Below are 14,478 nucleotides of genomic sequence, written 5' to 3'. Positions count from 1 at the left end.
ATATGCTTTCTTTATAAACCAGGTTTATCTTAGCTGGCCCTTACTTTTAAATCCAAGAAGTATTAATCTGTTTGTAGTATCAGAAGTATTAATCTGTTTGTAGTATCAGAAGTATTAATCTGTTTGTAGTATCAGAAGTATTAATCTGTTTGCAATGTTAGTTTTCTACATATGCATATAGTTATTCATCATGTGGGCATTCCGTGCCAAAATAATTCGATGGGAACTCATTTTTCAGTTTGTTATTATGATGTTATGGTATTATGAAGGTTGCTTGATTTCAGTAAATTGTTGTGTTTTTTTTAATAGTGCATTTTAACACTATTTGTGTAGTGCAAAAGTAGAAATTCCAATTATATTTACAGGATTATTTGGGAGAATTTTATTTTTACCATTTTAAGGGGCAGCCTTTACAGAGTTGAAGAGCATTTTTCAACTGCCTTCTGTTTTTCTTTCTGTAGGAAATATTGGAGGAAGTTGTAAAAGAATTACACAAAGTAAAAGAAGAGATAATTGATGGTAAGAAGCTAAGAAGGGGTTCATTTCTTTCATTGGCCTGGGCCCAGTCTATGTCCTTTTGCAAAAGTTTTTCCTTCATTAAATATCCTGTGTCTTGCTCAGTGGTCTCCTGCTGATTTCTCTAAGTTTCTCTCATAAGCTTAGTTAGGTGCAACCATTAATGTTACAGCTTATATAAAGGCTTTTGAGAAGTTAGGGAGCTATAAAAGCATAAACCAGAATGGGATGTTACAAAGTTGAAGAACTGCCAGTGTGGTTTTGATAAAAAGTGATGGAGGCAATTCTTATTTTAAATAAAATAGTGGTCTGCAAGCAGCGATGGGCTACGAGCCGGAACGCCGCAGCTCATAAGTGCTGGCGGGGCCAGCACAATTTTGCTTCCGCACCTGTAGAGGTAACAAAATCAGGCACGGAGCCGCGGGGTGCGCACGTGTTTCGGCATGCGTGGAAACAAAAAAACCCACCAAAACACAGGCGCACCTGCAGCTCCGTGCGCGATTTTGCTACTTCCACAGGTGCAGTCTTCGGAGAAGGGCGGCATACAAATCTAATAAATTGAATTGAAATTGAATTGAATTGAATCTGCATTGCTACACCAAGGAAACATAACAGAGTGTTTACCTATTTGATATCTAAATCTGAACCAATAAAGTTTATGTGTAATAGATAACAAGAGAAGAAACTCTAGTCCGCTGAGATGCTACTGTGTCCTCTGAAGTTTACCAGGAAGTAATATGCTCAAACTTATTTTCTCAGGGTTGCTACTGTAATTCTCACAAAATATAGGATGGGATTTAGGTTAGGTGTGAGATTGTAGTTATCTTATCTTTTGTAATAACCGTAGGCTTACATCCTGTTTGCTTCTTGTTGTTTTTCAGCCATCAGGCAGGAATTAAGTCGAATCAGCACAACATAATGGCCACCAGACCATCTGGAAGTTGCAAGGGACATGACAAGTAATGGTTCATTTCTAAGTGTACCAAGATCATGCAGAATGGTGAAAGAGGACACCTGACAGCATCTTTTGTTTTTAAAATCCTTTTTATTAGCAGACTCAGCAGACTTTGAAGCTTGCTACTGCCTTGGATTTGCTTCATTTAAAAAAGAAAGAAAGAAAAAGTCTTAAAATCTTTGAAATGGAAAATATTACAAATTTAACTGGATTTTTAAAATTCATCTGATAATGCACATCAGATTTGGTCAGCCTTTTTGTATTTTGTATTTGCTTATTTAAATGTATGACATTTTTGTTTTTAGTATATTGTAGGTAAGGAAACATGTGATCCATTTGGTTTTATTAGATGACTTCAAAATAATTTTACTGGTAGTCTGCAGTGTAAATGAAAACCTTTTTGCCAACAGAATCTAATTAATGGCATCAGTAGTTGAGGCCAGAAGATGCCAGCTGTCAATCAGGAAGTCCCTGGTCTCAAAACTACCACAATATAAAGCGGTACATCAGTGCATCACAGCATCTGTGCTCATACTGGTAATAAATTGTTCATTGTCCATTTGTGGCATTGATTGGCTTTTCTTTCAGTTCATTCTTGCAATGGATTTGGGCTCATAATATATACTTTTCTACTTATTAACAACAGGGATGGCCAACTTGGCAATCTTGACCAGCTATGGCATTCCAAAGGAAATGGCTATGACTATGTTTACACATTGAATGAAGCCATGGTTTGTTGAATTGTCCAAATCCACACAAGACATTATACCAAATTAAGGAAATCTTAGTAGGGTTTCCATATTGTGTAAACCAGGTCTTTATCTGACCTCTGGTGGTGCTACCAGAAATACAGTTAGAGAAATAGAAAATTCACTTTCATGATGTTTACATCTCTTGGCTATTGTATGAAATATATTAATTTACAAAACTGATGGCTGCAAATCACTGGACCTAGTTTGGAGAATAGAACAATTCCAAAGACAAAATGTCTTTCATCATTTTTAAGCATGTCTTCTGTATATAGTGGCTATAATCAGAATTACTAGTATTATTCTCCCCAAACAAGTTTGCACTGAATAGATCTCCCCATAACACATTATCCAATATTTTGTCATAAATACTGTGTGATAACTAATAGCAAACTATTTTACTTTGCTTAGGCTTAAAATGTATATTGGCTTGAACAAACCACTACAGTTATGTGGAACCCCCACAAAAAAGTTTTGCTAGTATCTTTAAACTCTTTTCTCTTGAAATTATATGAATATTTTTTCCTCAGCAGGACCTTCAAAAATCTCCTCAGACTTTTTCTTTATGGGAAGGTCAGTGACCAAACCTAACATTTGTGTCCTGAATATACAATTTCTTTACCTGCCTTGGACTATAAAACACCCATTGCTAATTAGAAAGAATTAATAATACTGTGCATCTTATGTTGCTTAATAACTTACAACATGGGGTGGGGCTACTAGTTAAAAATAAGTGGAGCACTGGCTAGATTTTTTTATACAGTTTTTTTGGTTCCTTTGAAAATTCTGGTTTTTTTAAAATGTGGAAGCACCTCCAATTTCACACTTCAGGAGCTATGTGACTGCTGGGGTTGTGTTTTTTGTTTGTTTGTTGGGGGGCTGAGTTATCATATCAAGAGTATATAATATAAATTTCAGAATAATGAACCATGCATCTGAGGAAGCAGACTGTAGTCCATGAAAGCTTATGTGATAATAAATACATTCATCTTTAAGGTAACACAGATTTTGTTGGTTTTTTGCTGCAATAGAATAACATGCTTAATCCCTGTGGAAACTAATAGCATTTGTAATAGCCTGAAAAGAAAGGGGGGGGAGGAGAATTGTGTAGGTAAAAATAAGTTGCCTTATAAATTAGTCTGCCATTTTTCCATCTAAACCAGTATCTTTCACCCTGCTTAGAACATTTTCTCAGAGGTCTTTCTAATATTAACTACTGCCCTTTATGTAATTAGGAACACCAAGCACTGAAGCACATAAACTATATACATTGCTATCAGGCTGTGTTATCTCCACAATTGCACATGACTCTATTAAAAATACACTTGCCTCAATCCTTTTGGGGCTGCAATCATAAACTATTTACCTTGACGATTGTATTAACTTCTATTGAGCTTACTTTTAAGTAGGTACATATGGCTTTTCTCTTTAAAATAAAGTCATAAACAGAGCTGCATGCTATTCAATCATTGCTGGGTACTTTGCAACCTGCCTGTAGCAGTGTAGAGGCCTGATTTAATTATTGCAACTAATATGCATTGGCAAATATCTCTGCCTTGATCAGGGATGGGAAACAATGGCCCTTTTATGACTTGTGGACTTCAACTCCCAGAATTCCTGAGCCAGCCATGTCAAGCCATAAAGGGGCTATTGTTCCCCACCTCTGGTCTAGATGGATATTTTTTTATAGTTCTCAGAACCATTGCCCATTACAATAGTACCTGCACATTACTTAAAAGTTAATTACACTGAGATCTTCCCCTACATGCAAAGTTCCCTATCTACAGTAGGTGTCAAACTCAAGTCATCATGGTATCATTACATGATGTATCGGGACTTCCCTCCCCCTTTATTAAAACAGGTGTGGGCATGGCCAGCACATGGCGCATCCAGTATATGGGGCAGGACAGCCCTGATCTACAGAGTTGGAGAGAGGTCTATTGTATGCAGTATCAGACTTCCTAGACATATATTTTAATTAGTCAAAATATACAGAGCTAGACAGCTTTCGCTTCTCTACTTTCCAAATCTATAAATTTAGGGTCCTCTGTGCTTTGACTGCCCCTGAGTTTTGCATTGCACCAACAGTAAAGGAAAAAGTTTTCCTTTAGCTCCATTTGAATATTTCTTCATATTTGCATTTAAGGCGATCCTTTGGATTCAGAAACATACATTAGCTGAATCTACCTAAAACATATAAAATGCATCATTCATGTTTGCGAGGAAAAGCTGAACTTGGAATCTAGGAAGATAGAGAAACCAATTTACACTTTCTTTTAACCCTCGAATAAGGACCCAGGTTATCATCAAAAACAAAGTCCCAGAGAACACGAATCCAAGACTGTTGTTGAGGAAGAGTGTCATAATATTCAGCTGCTATTTTCTTTACCTGTAAAGATCAATGGGAATATATTAATCCATAATTTCTTACCTGCAAAATGTTTAGTTTAATATCAGTACATTATATATCTCTTGTTACCAGAAGTTATCCAATGAATCTATAAACATGCTGATGTATTTTTCAGTATTTGTTAGGATATAAACTTTAAACTGTATGATATACTGTAATTATTTGCAAAGGGTAGAATATTTTAATGACATAAGATTTCAAATTTGTGCAGCTGCTAGGTTATTGACTCTGACAATAAATACAAAGTTCACAGTCACATTTATAGGCAAGACAATATTAAACTCAACACATAGATTTGTGTTGAATTGTAGTTTAAAAACCTATGTCACAAAATTTATTTATTTAGTTATTAGATTTGTATGCCGCCCTTCTCAGAAGACTCGGGGACTTCTTGAATGTTTACATGACTCAGAAATAATAATAATTTCAGTTCCTATCTAAAATATCTGAAAAATAAGTTGAGATTTGAAGGGTAGGTTTTTTTTTCCTGTTTTAACCATTCATGTCTTATATTTTCTGTCTTTGCAATGGAATCTCTGTACAAAAGTATTTTGCATAATCCAATTTATTATGTTTCTGTTTATTATGAATTTATATTAACAAGTGTGTTGTGATATATGATGAATCGGACATAGAATGCATTCAAAAAGGCATACTTGGACAGTTTACCCCGGTTAATGAAATTAGATACACATGTAACATGATTGACCAGGGACTTTGGCAGGGATCAGATAAAAAAATAAGACAAGATGGAATAGGTGCATTCTAGCTATTATTACTATTTTATTAAATTTGTATGCCGCCCCTTTCCGTAGACTAGGTATAACATCCACTTAAATTTGTTCAAATTGAAAGTAATTTGCATTTATGGTCACGGATGTCTCCTATATGTTTTCCATAAAAAGTTTCTCTCAGGTAGAGTGCAACTCCTACAATATGCTGACTTTAAGATAACTTGACTAACATACCGTAACTGTTTTTATCTGTGATGGAGTTTTGTCTATTTATAAACAAGACTCCAATAATACCAACTACAATAAGGGTTATCCTAAATAAAATTCAGCTATCATATAATACCAAAATATCAAAAGAGCTTATAAAACACTCAGAGCAATAAAAATATCCAATATAAAAACTTTTAGAAGATGAAAGTTTGAGTATAAAAATAATTGTACTCTTAATTAGTTACTACTTCTTAAAACAAGCCAAGGATGGAGAAGTCTGTGTCTCTAGGAACAGAGATCATAAAGGAAAGAACCACTAAAAGAACAATAATCTAGTTCAGTGGTTTGCCCTAGTTCAGTGGTTCTCAACATGGGGGTCAGGACCCCTTTGGGGGTCGAATGACCATTTCACAGGGATCGCCTAAGATCAGTGATGGGCTCCTACGGGAACGGTCAGGAACGCAATTCCGGTAGCAAAATTTGGAGCTCTACCCCAGAGCATCCAATTTGCACTAAAAGATATTGAAACAAAATGCATAAGCCACGCCCACAGTGTGGTAGTAAAAATTTTGGTAGCCCATCACTGCCTAAGATCATAGGAAAAGACAAATTTCCCATGGTGTTAAGAACTAACGCTTCCATTCTGGCACCTTGGAACATATTTTTACAATCCGACGAGTCAGGCATTTACAATGGGGGTGTCCCTCTGACCTTCCTACCAATCAGCTTAAAGCTCTGTTGGGAGAATTGGTGCTAGACTTATGGTTGGGGGTCACCACAACATGAGGAACTGTATTAAGGGGCTGCGGCATTAGAAAGGTTGAGAACCACTGCCCTAGTTGATCCCAATGCTTGCAATAAAGTGAGATTTATTTCAGCTACTGTATAAGTTTGTAAGTTATAGGAAGCTGATCCTACAGATAAGCAGGGAACTAACTATGGACTTACCTACTTATCTATCCAAGGATTTGTCTGTTCTAAATAAGCAATCTAAAATTAATCCACAAATCTGCCTTGACAACTAGTGTTATAAAGGTAACGGTTCCCCTCGCACATATGTGGTAGTCGCTCCCGATTCTAGGGGGGCGGTTTTCATCTCCGTTTCAAAGCCAAGGAGCCAGCGTTGTCTCAAGACGTCTCCAGGGTCATGTGGCCAGCATGGAACCCTGTTACCGTCCCACCAAAGGTGGTCCCTATTTTTGTACTTGAAATTTACATGCTTTTGAACTGCTAGGTTGGCAGAAGCTGGGCAAGTTTATTTTATTTTATTTGCTTGTTTGTTTTGCCAAGTGCATATTGATGGTATACAAAGATATAATAATATTTATATACATGATACTAGTAAAAGAGAGACATTAGGACAGGGGACGGAAGGCACTCAGGTGCACTTATGCATGCCCCTTACTGACCTCTTAGTAATTGGGAGAGATCAACAGTGGATAGTCCTAAGGGTAAAGTTTTGGGGGTTAGGTTAAGTTACAGGTGTACATAGTGCTAGGGAGTCAAACCGTTGAACTGCCGACCTTTGTGAGCCACCGCATCCCTTGTGAATAATGATTATAATTATAATAACAATAACTAGAATTATAATAAACTAGAATTAGAATAAGTATTATATGCCACTAGCAAATATCTGATATTCTGTATCTGTCAGCTTAATTTCTGAACCTCCTTCAAGTACAGGATTAGAACTATCTAACTTGGAGATACAAAAGAATGAGCATTAATAGTCAGAACTTTCCTGGAAAAAGTTTTATTGATGGAGCATTCACAGCTGGAAATAGGCTGCCATTGCTACCTGTTGCTACCATATTGATCTGCAAAGTCAAATCCAGCATAATGTCAAGTAAGACTGCATATCTGCTCCTTCAAGGGGGGGAAAACCTACAACAGAAAAAGTCTTTATCATATGTATTAAATCTCTCCAATCTTCAAACTTTCTACCATGATGAGATTATATCTAAACAGAAGTCCACCAGGCAACCCTGCACACTTGATGAATGTGGGAAAATTAAACATGCCTGAGTACTATCCACATTTATCTGCTTCCTCGTTAATAAATTCTGAAATTCTATGCATTGAGACATTGCAAGAGAAAGATGTTTTAAATTATCTCTTTGCTTCTGCTGGAGATTTGTCACACAAAACAATGACTTTAGGATGATCTGTTCATGACAGTCTCTTGTATTTCTTTCACCTAAATACCACTTTCCTTGATGTATTGTTCTAAGCCTAATGTCTATGGAGAGTCAAAACCATAATGTACATGAATGTCTGAATGACAACATGACAACTTTCAGCATCACTTCTAAGACCAGCTCTGATATTGGATTACAAGGCATTTATTTATTTATTAGATTTGTATGCAGCCCCTCTCCGTAGACATAAAAAGCAATAAATGATATCGGTACATGGTGGAACACATTCAATTTTAAATTATGGAAATTAAAATGATTATGATCGATGAAAATAAAGTAGAAAAAGTGATGGGAAGATGGGACAGGGTCAGAGGTTTTATGGCTAGTAGAATTTGAGACCGAGCCACAAATAACAAATTGGAATCACTCTACATTTTGCCTTTCGCAAGCTCCTTAAAACCCACCTCTGTCGTCAGGCATGGGGGAATTGAAATTTCACTTCCCCCTAGGCTTATAGAATTTATACATGGTATGCTTGTATGTATGAGTGGTTCTTTAAATTGGGTTTTTTTAGATTGTTTTTAATATTAGATTTGTTTACATTGTCTTTTTATTGTTGTTAGCCGCCCCGAGTCTTCAGAGAACGGCGGCATACAAATCTAATAAATAAATCTAATAAATAAATATCCTGTCATAACTCCATAAACTTCAGGTACAGACATAATTTTTAGTCTATTATTTTTTAAAAGTATGAAAATGTTGTATTATTCAAATTCCAGGTTGTATCATAATACAGTATAAATGATCTGTTATACTTGTCTAATACCAAGTGTATTATTTCAGCATATTCAAAGAATGAAGAATCACTTAATGTAAAATAAGAAAGAGACAAGTACTGTATTAGAAAAAAGTAGATAAAAATTTTGAAGGGAAAAAATGGGAAGTTTGAAAGGGAGGCGAAAGAGCAGAAGAATGCAAGCTGACTGGATCTATTGGGGACTAGAGGTCAGACAAATAAAAGCTAAGGAATCATAAAGATAAAATGATATGGGTTTGGAGAAAAGGTGATCAAACAAGAATGAGAAAAATGATTTTTTTTAAAAAATCAGAAGTCTTCAGTTTTTCTCTCCTAACCCTACCCAGACAATTTACTTGAATAAATTTTAACAGGAGAATAAGACAATTGACAGAGCAACACAATTCCAAAATGTTCTCATAGGCAAAAAATTACACAATTGATAAAAGTTACTACATACTTACTCATAGTAATGTTTTAGATCCCTAACATTCAGCCTTGCCCAATTTTATCTTTGTTGAAAGCAGTGGCATCCATAGGTGTGGTTGAAACAGGCAAGTTTATGGCTATTACAACATCACTGAAGAGGCAGAAAAATCTATTCCTGAGGAGGTCTACTGGGGAGTAAGACTTGAGGCTAATTGGCCACTCCCCTCCCCTAGTCTATTTAAGAAGAGTCATGCAGCTGGGAACTTTTGAAAAAGCCATCTTGATCAGTGTTTGTTTCATGATACCTGTATCTGTTTTGTGTTTCTCTGTCAATGTCTTGTTATCAGAGACTGAACTCTAGCAACTTTGCCAAACCAAAGAAGCTCCGTAAGATAACCAGACTTGTCCAATAACTGGACGTCATTGTTTAGGGCTTCTTTGAACTAATACCAACTGCTAATGAAGTTAATTAGCAGCGAATTGTTTGCCAACTAGACTGGTTGTAATTTGGTGTGTGTATTCTTTACTAATAAAGGATTCACAGTGGTACCTCTACTTACGAACTTAATTCATTTCGTGACCAGTTCTTAAGTAGAAAAGTTTATAAGAAGAAGAATTTTTTCCCATAGGAATCAATGTGAAAGCAAATAATGTGTGCGATTGGGAAAACCACAGGGAGGGTGGAGGCCCTGTTTCCTCCCAGGAGATTCCTAGAGAGGCCCCACGGAGGCTTCTCCCTACCTTTTCCACTTACAGGCTCGGTGGAAAATGGTTCTTGAGAGGAGGCAAAAAAATCTTGAACACCCGGTTCTTATCTAGAAAAGTTTGTAAGTAGAGGCGTTCTTAAGTAGAGGTACCACTGTATTAGTAAAAGTCCTGCTTTAAACTGCTTGTGTGGTTGTGTGCTTCATGGGGACAGAACATATCATTGCTGCCTCTCTTTCTTCAGATTTTTTAAGGCGATACAGTAATTTTTAGGACCAATCAAGTGATACAGTTGCACCTAACTCAGTCTTCCTCAACTTCAGCTCAGAATTCTCCAGCCAACAGGGCCATTGCTAAGAATATTGAAGCCTGAAGCCTACACAGCTAAAGGTATTCAGCCTAAGTAGAGTGATCAAAACACACAAGATGTTTGCTTTGAAATTCTTTATGGTGGCAAGGTGATCACACATTAATTATTTATCTTTGCCAATCAGAAGGTGAGATTAAATGAGTTTGACCAATCAGACTCTAGCTGATAAGATGGGAGTCTTCTGGATTTTTTTAAAAAAGAAGTATGTGCAGCTTCCATTAAACCTCATAATTGGGTAAGAGGGGGGAGCGGTTAGACATGATTTACTCCAAAGAGCAACAGTACAATTTAAAATCCATCCTTTAAATTCAGTGCACTGACGGACTTCAATTGCCCCCTGTTTCTGCTGTGCCCAGTTCTATGTTTTTACACACAACAGGCTTTTGTCCTTCAAGTGAAAGGTCAAGTTAATTGGTGATAAAATGTAATCTAATGTTTCCAGACAACACACCCTACCTAGAGTGTAACCTAGTTTGTCGGATTTTTGTACTTGTTTTTTCTGATTATTATAGACCAAGCCCAATATCCCGAAGCACCACATAAGTTCTTAATTTGAGGGACATAACAATAATCACCCAGAAAGGAATTCTAAGGTTTTATGAATGTTTAACACCTGACCTCTATTCATTCTTTTTTAATGCAATCGGGCTCTTAGTCTTACTCCATGGAGAATGAGAACAAACTCTTATTTATATTGGCAAATTAGTTGACTCTTAAGATGGTGGGTATATTTGCATGACACCCTGAGACATAAACTAGCCACATAAGCAACTTTAGCTGTTATGCAACCACTGGCCCATGTGAGAAGCTTGATATATCAGGCCAGTTCAAAGAAGTGCATAAGTATTCTATGGATAAACCATTATGTATGTTTCATGAATAGAACTAAGGGGACATTAATCACAAACTATGTACTGCTATTCTATTCCCCCCCCCCCCAAAAAAAAAACACTTTCTGGAAGGTGGGAGATGTACTGTATTTCAATTAATTAATCAATTAATTAATTAATTTGATTTTTATGCCGCCCTTCTCCTTAGACTCAGGACGGCTTACAACATATTAGCAATAGCACTTTTTAACAGAGCTAGGCTTTTGCCCCCACAATCCAGGTCCTCATTTTACCCACCTCGGAAGGATGGAAGGCTGAGTCAACCTTGAGCCGGTGATGAGATTTGAACCGCTGACCTTCAGATCTACAGTCAGCTTCAGTGGCCTGCAGTACAGCACTCTACCTACTGTGCCACCCCGGCTCATTAATGCTACAGGGTGGCTAGACCTAGCTATACCAGTATATTTATTAAAGCTTTTCTTTAATAAATGCCTTACTAGGCAATACATTGTTGTTGCAGTTAGTTGTGAAGTCGTGTCTAACCTATCGTGGCACCATGGACAACGTTCCTCTAGGCCAGTGATGGTGAACCTATGGCACGAGTGCCACAGGTGACACGCGGAGCCATATCTGCCGGCAAACAAGCCGTTGCCTAGCTAAGCTCCAGCACACATGTGCGTACCAACCAGCTGATTTCGACTCACACGGAAGCTCTGGGAGGGCATTTTCAGCTTCAGAGGGTCTCCAGGGGGATGGGGGAGGGTGTTTTTCTCTCCCCAGGCTCCAAGGAAGCCTCTGGAGCCTGGGAAGGGTGAAAAACGGGCCTACCAGGCCCACCAGAGGTTGGGAAATGGGCTGTTTCTGGCTTCCTGAAGGTCTCCGGGAGGGCAGGGGAGGCAATTTTTGCCCTCCCCAGGCATTGATTTATGGGTGTGGGCACTCGCACAGGCATGATAGTGTGTGTACACATGCTTTTGGCACTCAATGGAAAAAGGTTTCGCCATCACTGCTGTAGGCCCTCCTATTCTCTACCATCCTCTGAAGTCCATTTAAGCTCACATCTACTGCTTCAGTGACTTCATCCAGTCATCTCATTCTCTGTTGTCCCCTCCTTTTTTTGCCTTCAATCTTTCCCAGCATTAGGCTCTTCTCCAGAGAGTCCTTCCTTCTCATTTGGTGTCAAGGTATTTGAGTTTTATCTTTAGGATCTGGCCTTCTAAAGAGTAGGCAGAATTGATCTCCTCTAGGACTGACTGATCTGATCGCCTTGCAGTCCAAGGGTCTCACAAGAGTCGTCTCCTGCACCGTAATTCAAAGGCCTCAATTCTTTGGCGCTCAGCCTTTCTTATGGTACATCTTTCACAACCATACATTGCAACTAGGAAAACTATAGCCTTGACTATACACACTTTTGTTGGCAGGGTGATTGATGTCTCTGCTTTTCAGTAAGCTGTCTAGATTTGTCATAGCTTTCCTCCCCAGGAGCAAGCGTCTTTTAATTTCTTGGCTGCAGTTCCCATTGCCAACTCTCCTTCTTCACCTGCCTCAAAAGGCTCCTTAGTTCCTCTTCACTTTGTGCCATTGTGTTATCATTTGCATATCTGAAGTTGTCGGAATTTCCCCTGGCAATCTTAATTCCAGTTTGTAATTCATCTAGCCCTGCCTTTCTCATTATATTAAATAGGCAGCAGGACAGTATACAACCTTGTTGGTCTCCTTTCCCAATTGTGAAGCAATTAGTGGTTCCGTGCCCAGTTCTCACTGTTGCTTCTTGATCCGCATATAGGTTTCTCAAGAGACAAATAAGATGGTCTGGTACTCCCATCTCTTTAAGAAATTGCCACAATTTGTTGTGATCCATGCAATCAAAGGCTTTAGCATAGTCAATGAAGCAGAGGTAGATGTTTTTTCATGGAATACATGACTGTGTTCAAAGCCCAACCTCTTTTTACTTCAATATTGCTCACCATCTTCATTTCTCCCCTCCATGCATCTGCTATTTTGTGTATGTCTCATCTTTAAACAGGGTAGACAGAATGGTAAGTCACTAATCCACAAATTAGGAAAAAAACGGGATAGGTTACAACACATGCAGATGGATAAACAATTGGCTGTCCAACCGCACGCAACGAATTGTCCTCAACGGTTCCAAATCCACATGGAAGAAGGTAGGCAGTGGGGTACCATAGGGTTCTGTCCTGGGCCCTGTACTCTTCAAGATTTTCATCAATGACCTGGACGAGGGAGTAGAAGGGGAACTAATCAAATTCGCAGATGACACCAAGCTGGCAGGGGTAGCCAACACCCTAGAGGACAGGCTCAAAATACAGAAAGATCTAGACACTATGGGCCCACACTAACAACATGATGTTCAACGTCGACAAGAGCAAAGTCCTTCACCTTGGCAAAAAAAAACCTAGACACACATACAGCCTGGGAGAAACCCCACTTAGCAGTAGTGCCTGCAAAAGAGATCTTGGAGTCTTGGTGGATAATCAAATAAACATGAGCCAGCAATGTGCAGCAGCGGCCAAAAAAGCCAACACTATCCTTAGCTGCATCAACAGGGGGATACACTCCAAGACCAGGGAAGTATTAATACCACTCTACTATGCCCTAGTCAGACCACATCTGGAGTACTGCATCCAGTTCTGGTCACCACACTTCAAAAGAGACATTGAAACTCTGGATAAGGTGCAGAAAAGAGCAACCAAAATGATTAGGAGACTTGAAACCAAGACTTACGAAGAGAGATTGCGGGAACTGGGCATGGATAGCCTAGTGAAAAGGAGGGCCAGAGGGGACATGATAGCTGTATACAGGTATATGAGGGGTTGCCACAGAGAGGAGGGGGCCACTCTATTCTCCAGAGCACCAGAGGGCCGGACGAGGAACAACAGCTGGAAGCTGACCAAGGAGAGATTCAGCCTAGAGGTAAGGAAGAACTTCCTCATGGTCAGAGTGATCAACCAGTGAACTGCCCAACTCTGGACATTTTCAAGAGGAGATTGGACTGCCACTTGGCTGGGTTGCTTTAGGATTCCTGCTAAGGCAGGGGGTTGGACTTGATGACCTGCATGGTCCCTTTCAACTCTAACAGTAAATAAAATAAAATAAATAAATCAGTGTATAAGTGATATAAAAGTGTATGATATAGAAGTGTATAAACTCATGCATGGGATAGAAAAGGTGGATAGAGAAAAATTATTTTCTCTATCACACAATACTAGGACGAGGGGGCACTCCCTAAAGTTCATAGGTAAGAAAGTGAGGACAAATCACAGGAAATATTTCTTCACCCAGAGGGTCGTTGGTTTATAGAATTCACTTCCAGAAGAGGTCGTGATAGCTGTCAGTCTTGATAGCTTCAAGGCAGGATTAGACAGATTCATAGATGGCAAGTGTATCAGTGGTTGTTGAAACGGATGTCCAAGTGCTGCCTCTATGTTGGTTGAGGCAGGCAGGATTCCCTTGGGTACCATTTGTTGGGGGTCAAGGGAAAGGGAGGGTCTTGCCTTCTCTTTCTGCTCAAGATCCCCAAGGACAATTGGTGGACCACTGTGTGATACAGAATGGCTTTGGCCTGATTCAGCATGGCTCCTCTTATGTTCTTATGTTCTTATGTTCTTAATCAGG

At 38.7% G+C, this 14,478-nt stretch overlaps 2 protein-coding genes across 8 annotated transcripts in view; one reads left to right on the top strand and one right to left on the bottom strand.

Moving 5' to 3' along the window:
* Positions 1-3,797, top strand: part of EVL (Enah/Vasp-like) — a 196,908-nt gene extending 193,111 nt beyond the window's left edge. For all 7 annotated transcript variants that reach the window (XM_070752391.1, XM_070752400.1, XM_070752373.1 and 4 more), the window contains 2 exons: positions 462-519; positions 1,398-3,797. In XM_070752391.1, the coding sequence (XP_070608492.1) occupies positions 462-519; positions 1,398-1,435 (96 nt within the window). In that variant the 3' untranslated portion in view covers positions 1,436-3,797. The remainder of the gene's footprint in view (positions 1-461; positions 520-1,397) is intronic.
* DEGS2 (delta 4-desaturase, sphingolipid 2) overlaps positions 1,542-14,478 on the bottom strand; it is a 55,366-nt gene continuing 42,429 nt past the window's right edge. Inside the window, exon 3 of the mRNA XM_070752422.1 lies at positions 1,542-4,609. Within this exon, the coding sequence (XP_070608523.1) occupies positions 4,463-4,609 (147 nt within the window). The 3' untranslated portion in view covers positions 1,542-4,462. The remainder of the gene's footprint in view (positions 4,610-14,478) is intronic.

This window comes from Erythrolamprus reginae, chromosome 1, assembly GCF_031021105.1.
Source record: "Erythrolamprus reginae isolate rEryReg1 chromosome 1, rEryReg1.hap1, whole genome shotgun sequence".
NCBI classification, from domain to species: domain Eukaryota; kingdom Metazoa; phylum Chordata; class Lepidosauria; order Squamata; family Dipsadidae; genus Erythrolamprus; species Erythrolamprus reginae.
The sequence above is the reverse complement of the archived record's forward strand: the minus strand, read 5'-3'. Positions and strand labels throughout refer to the sequence as shown.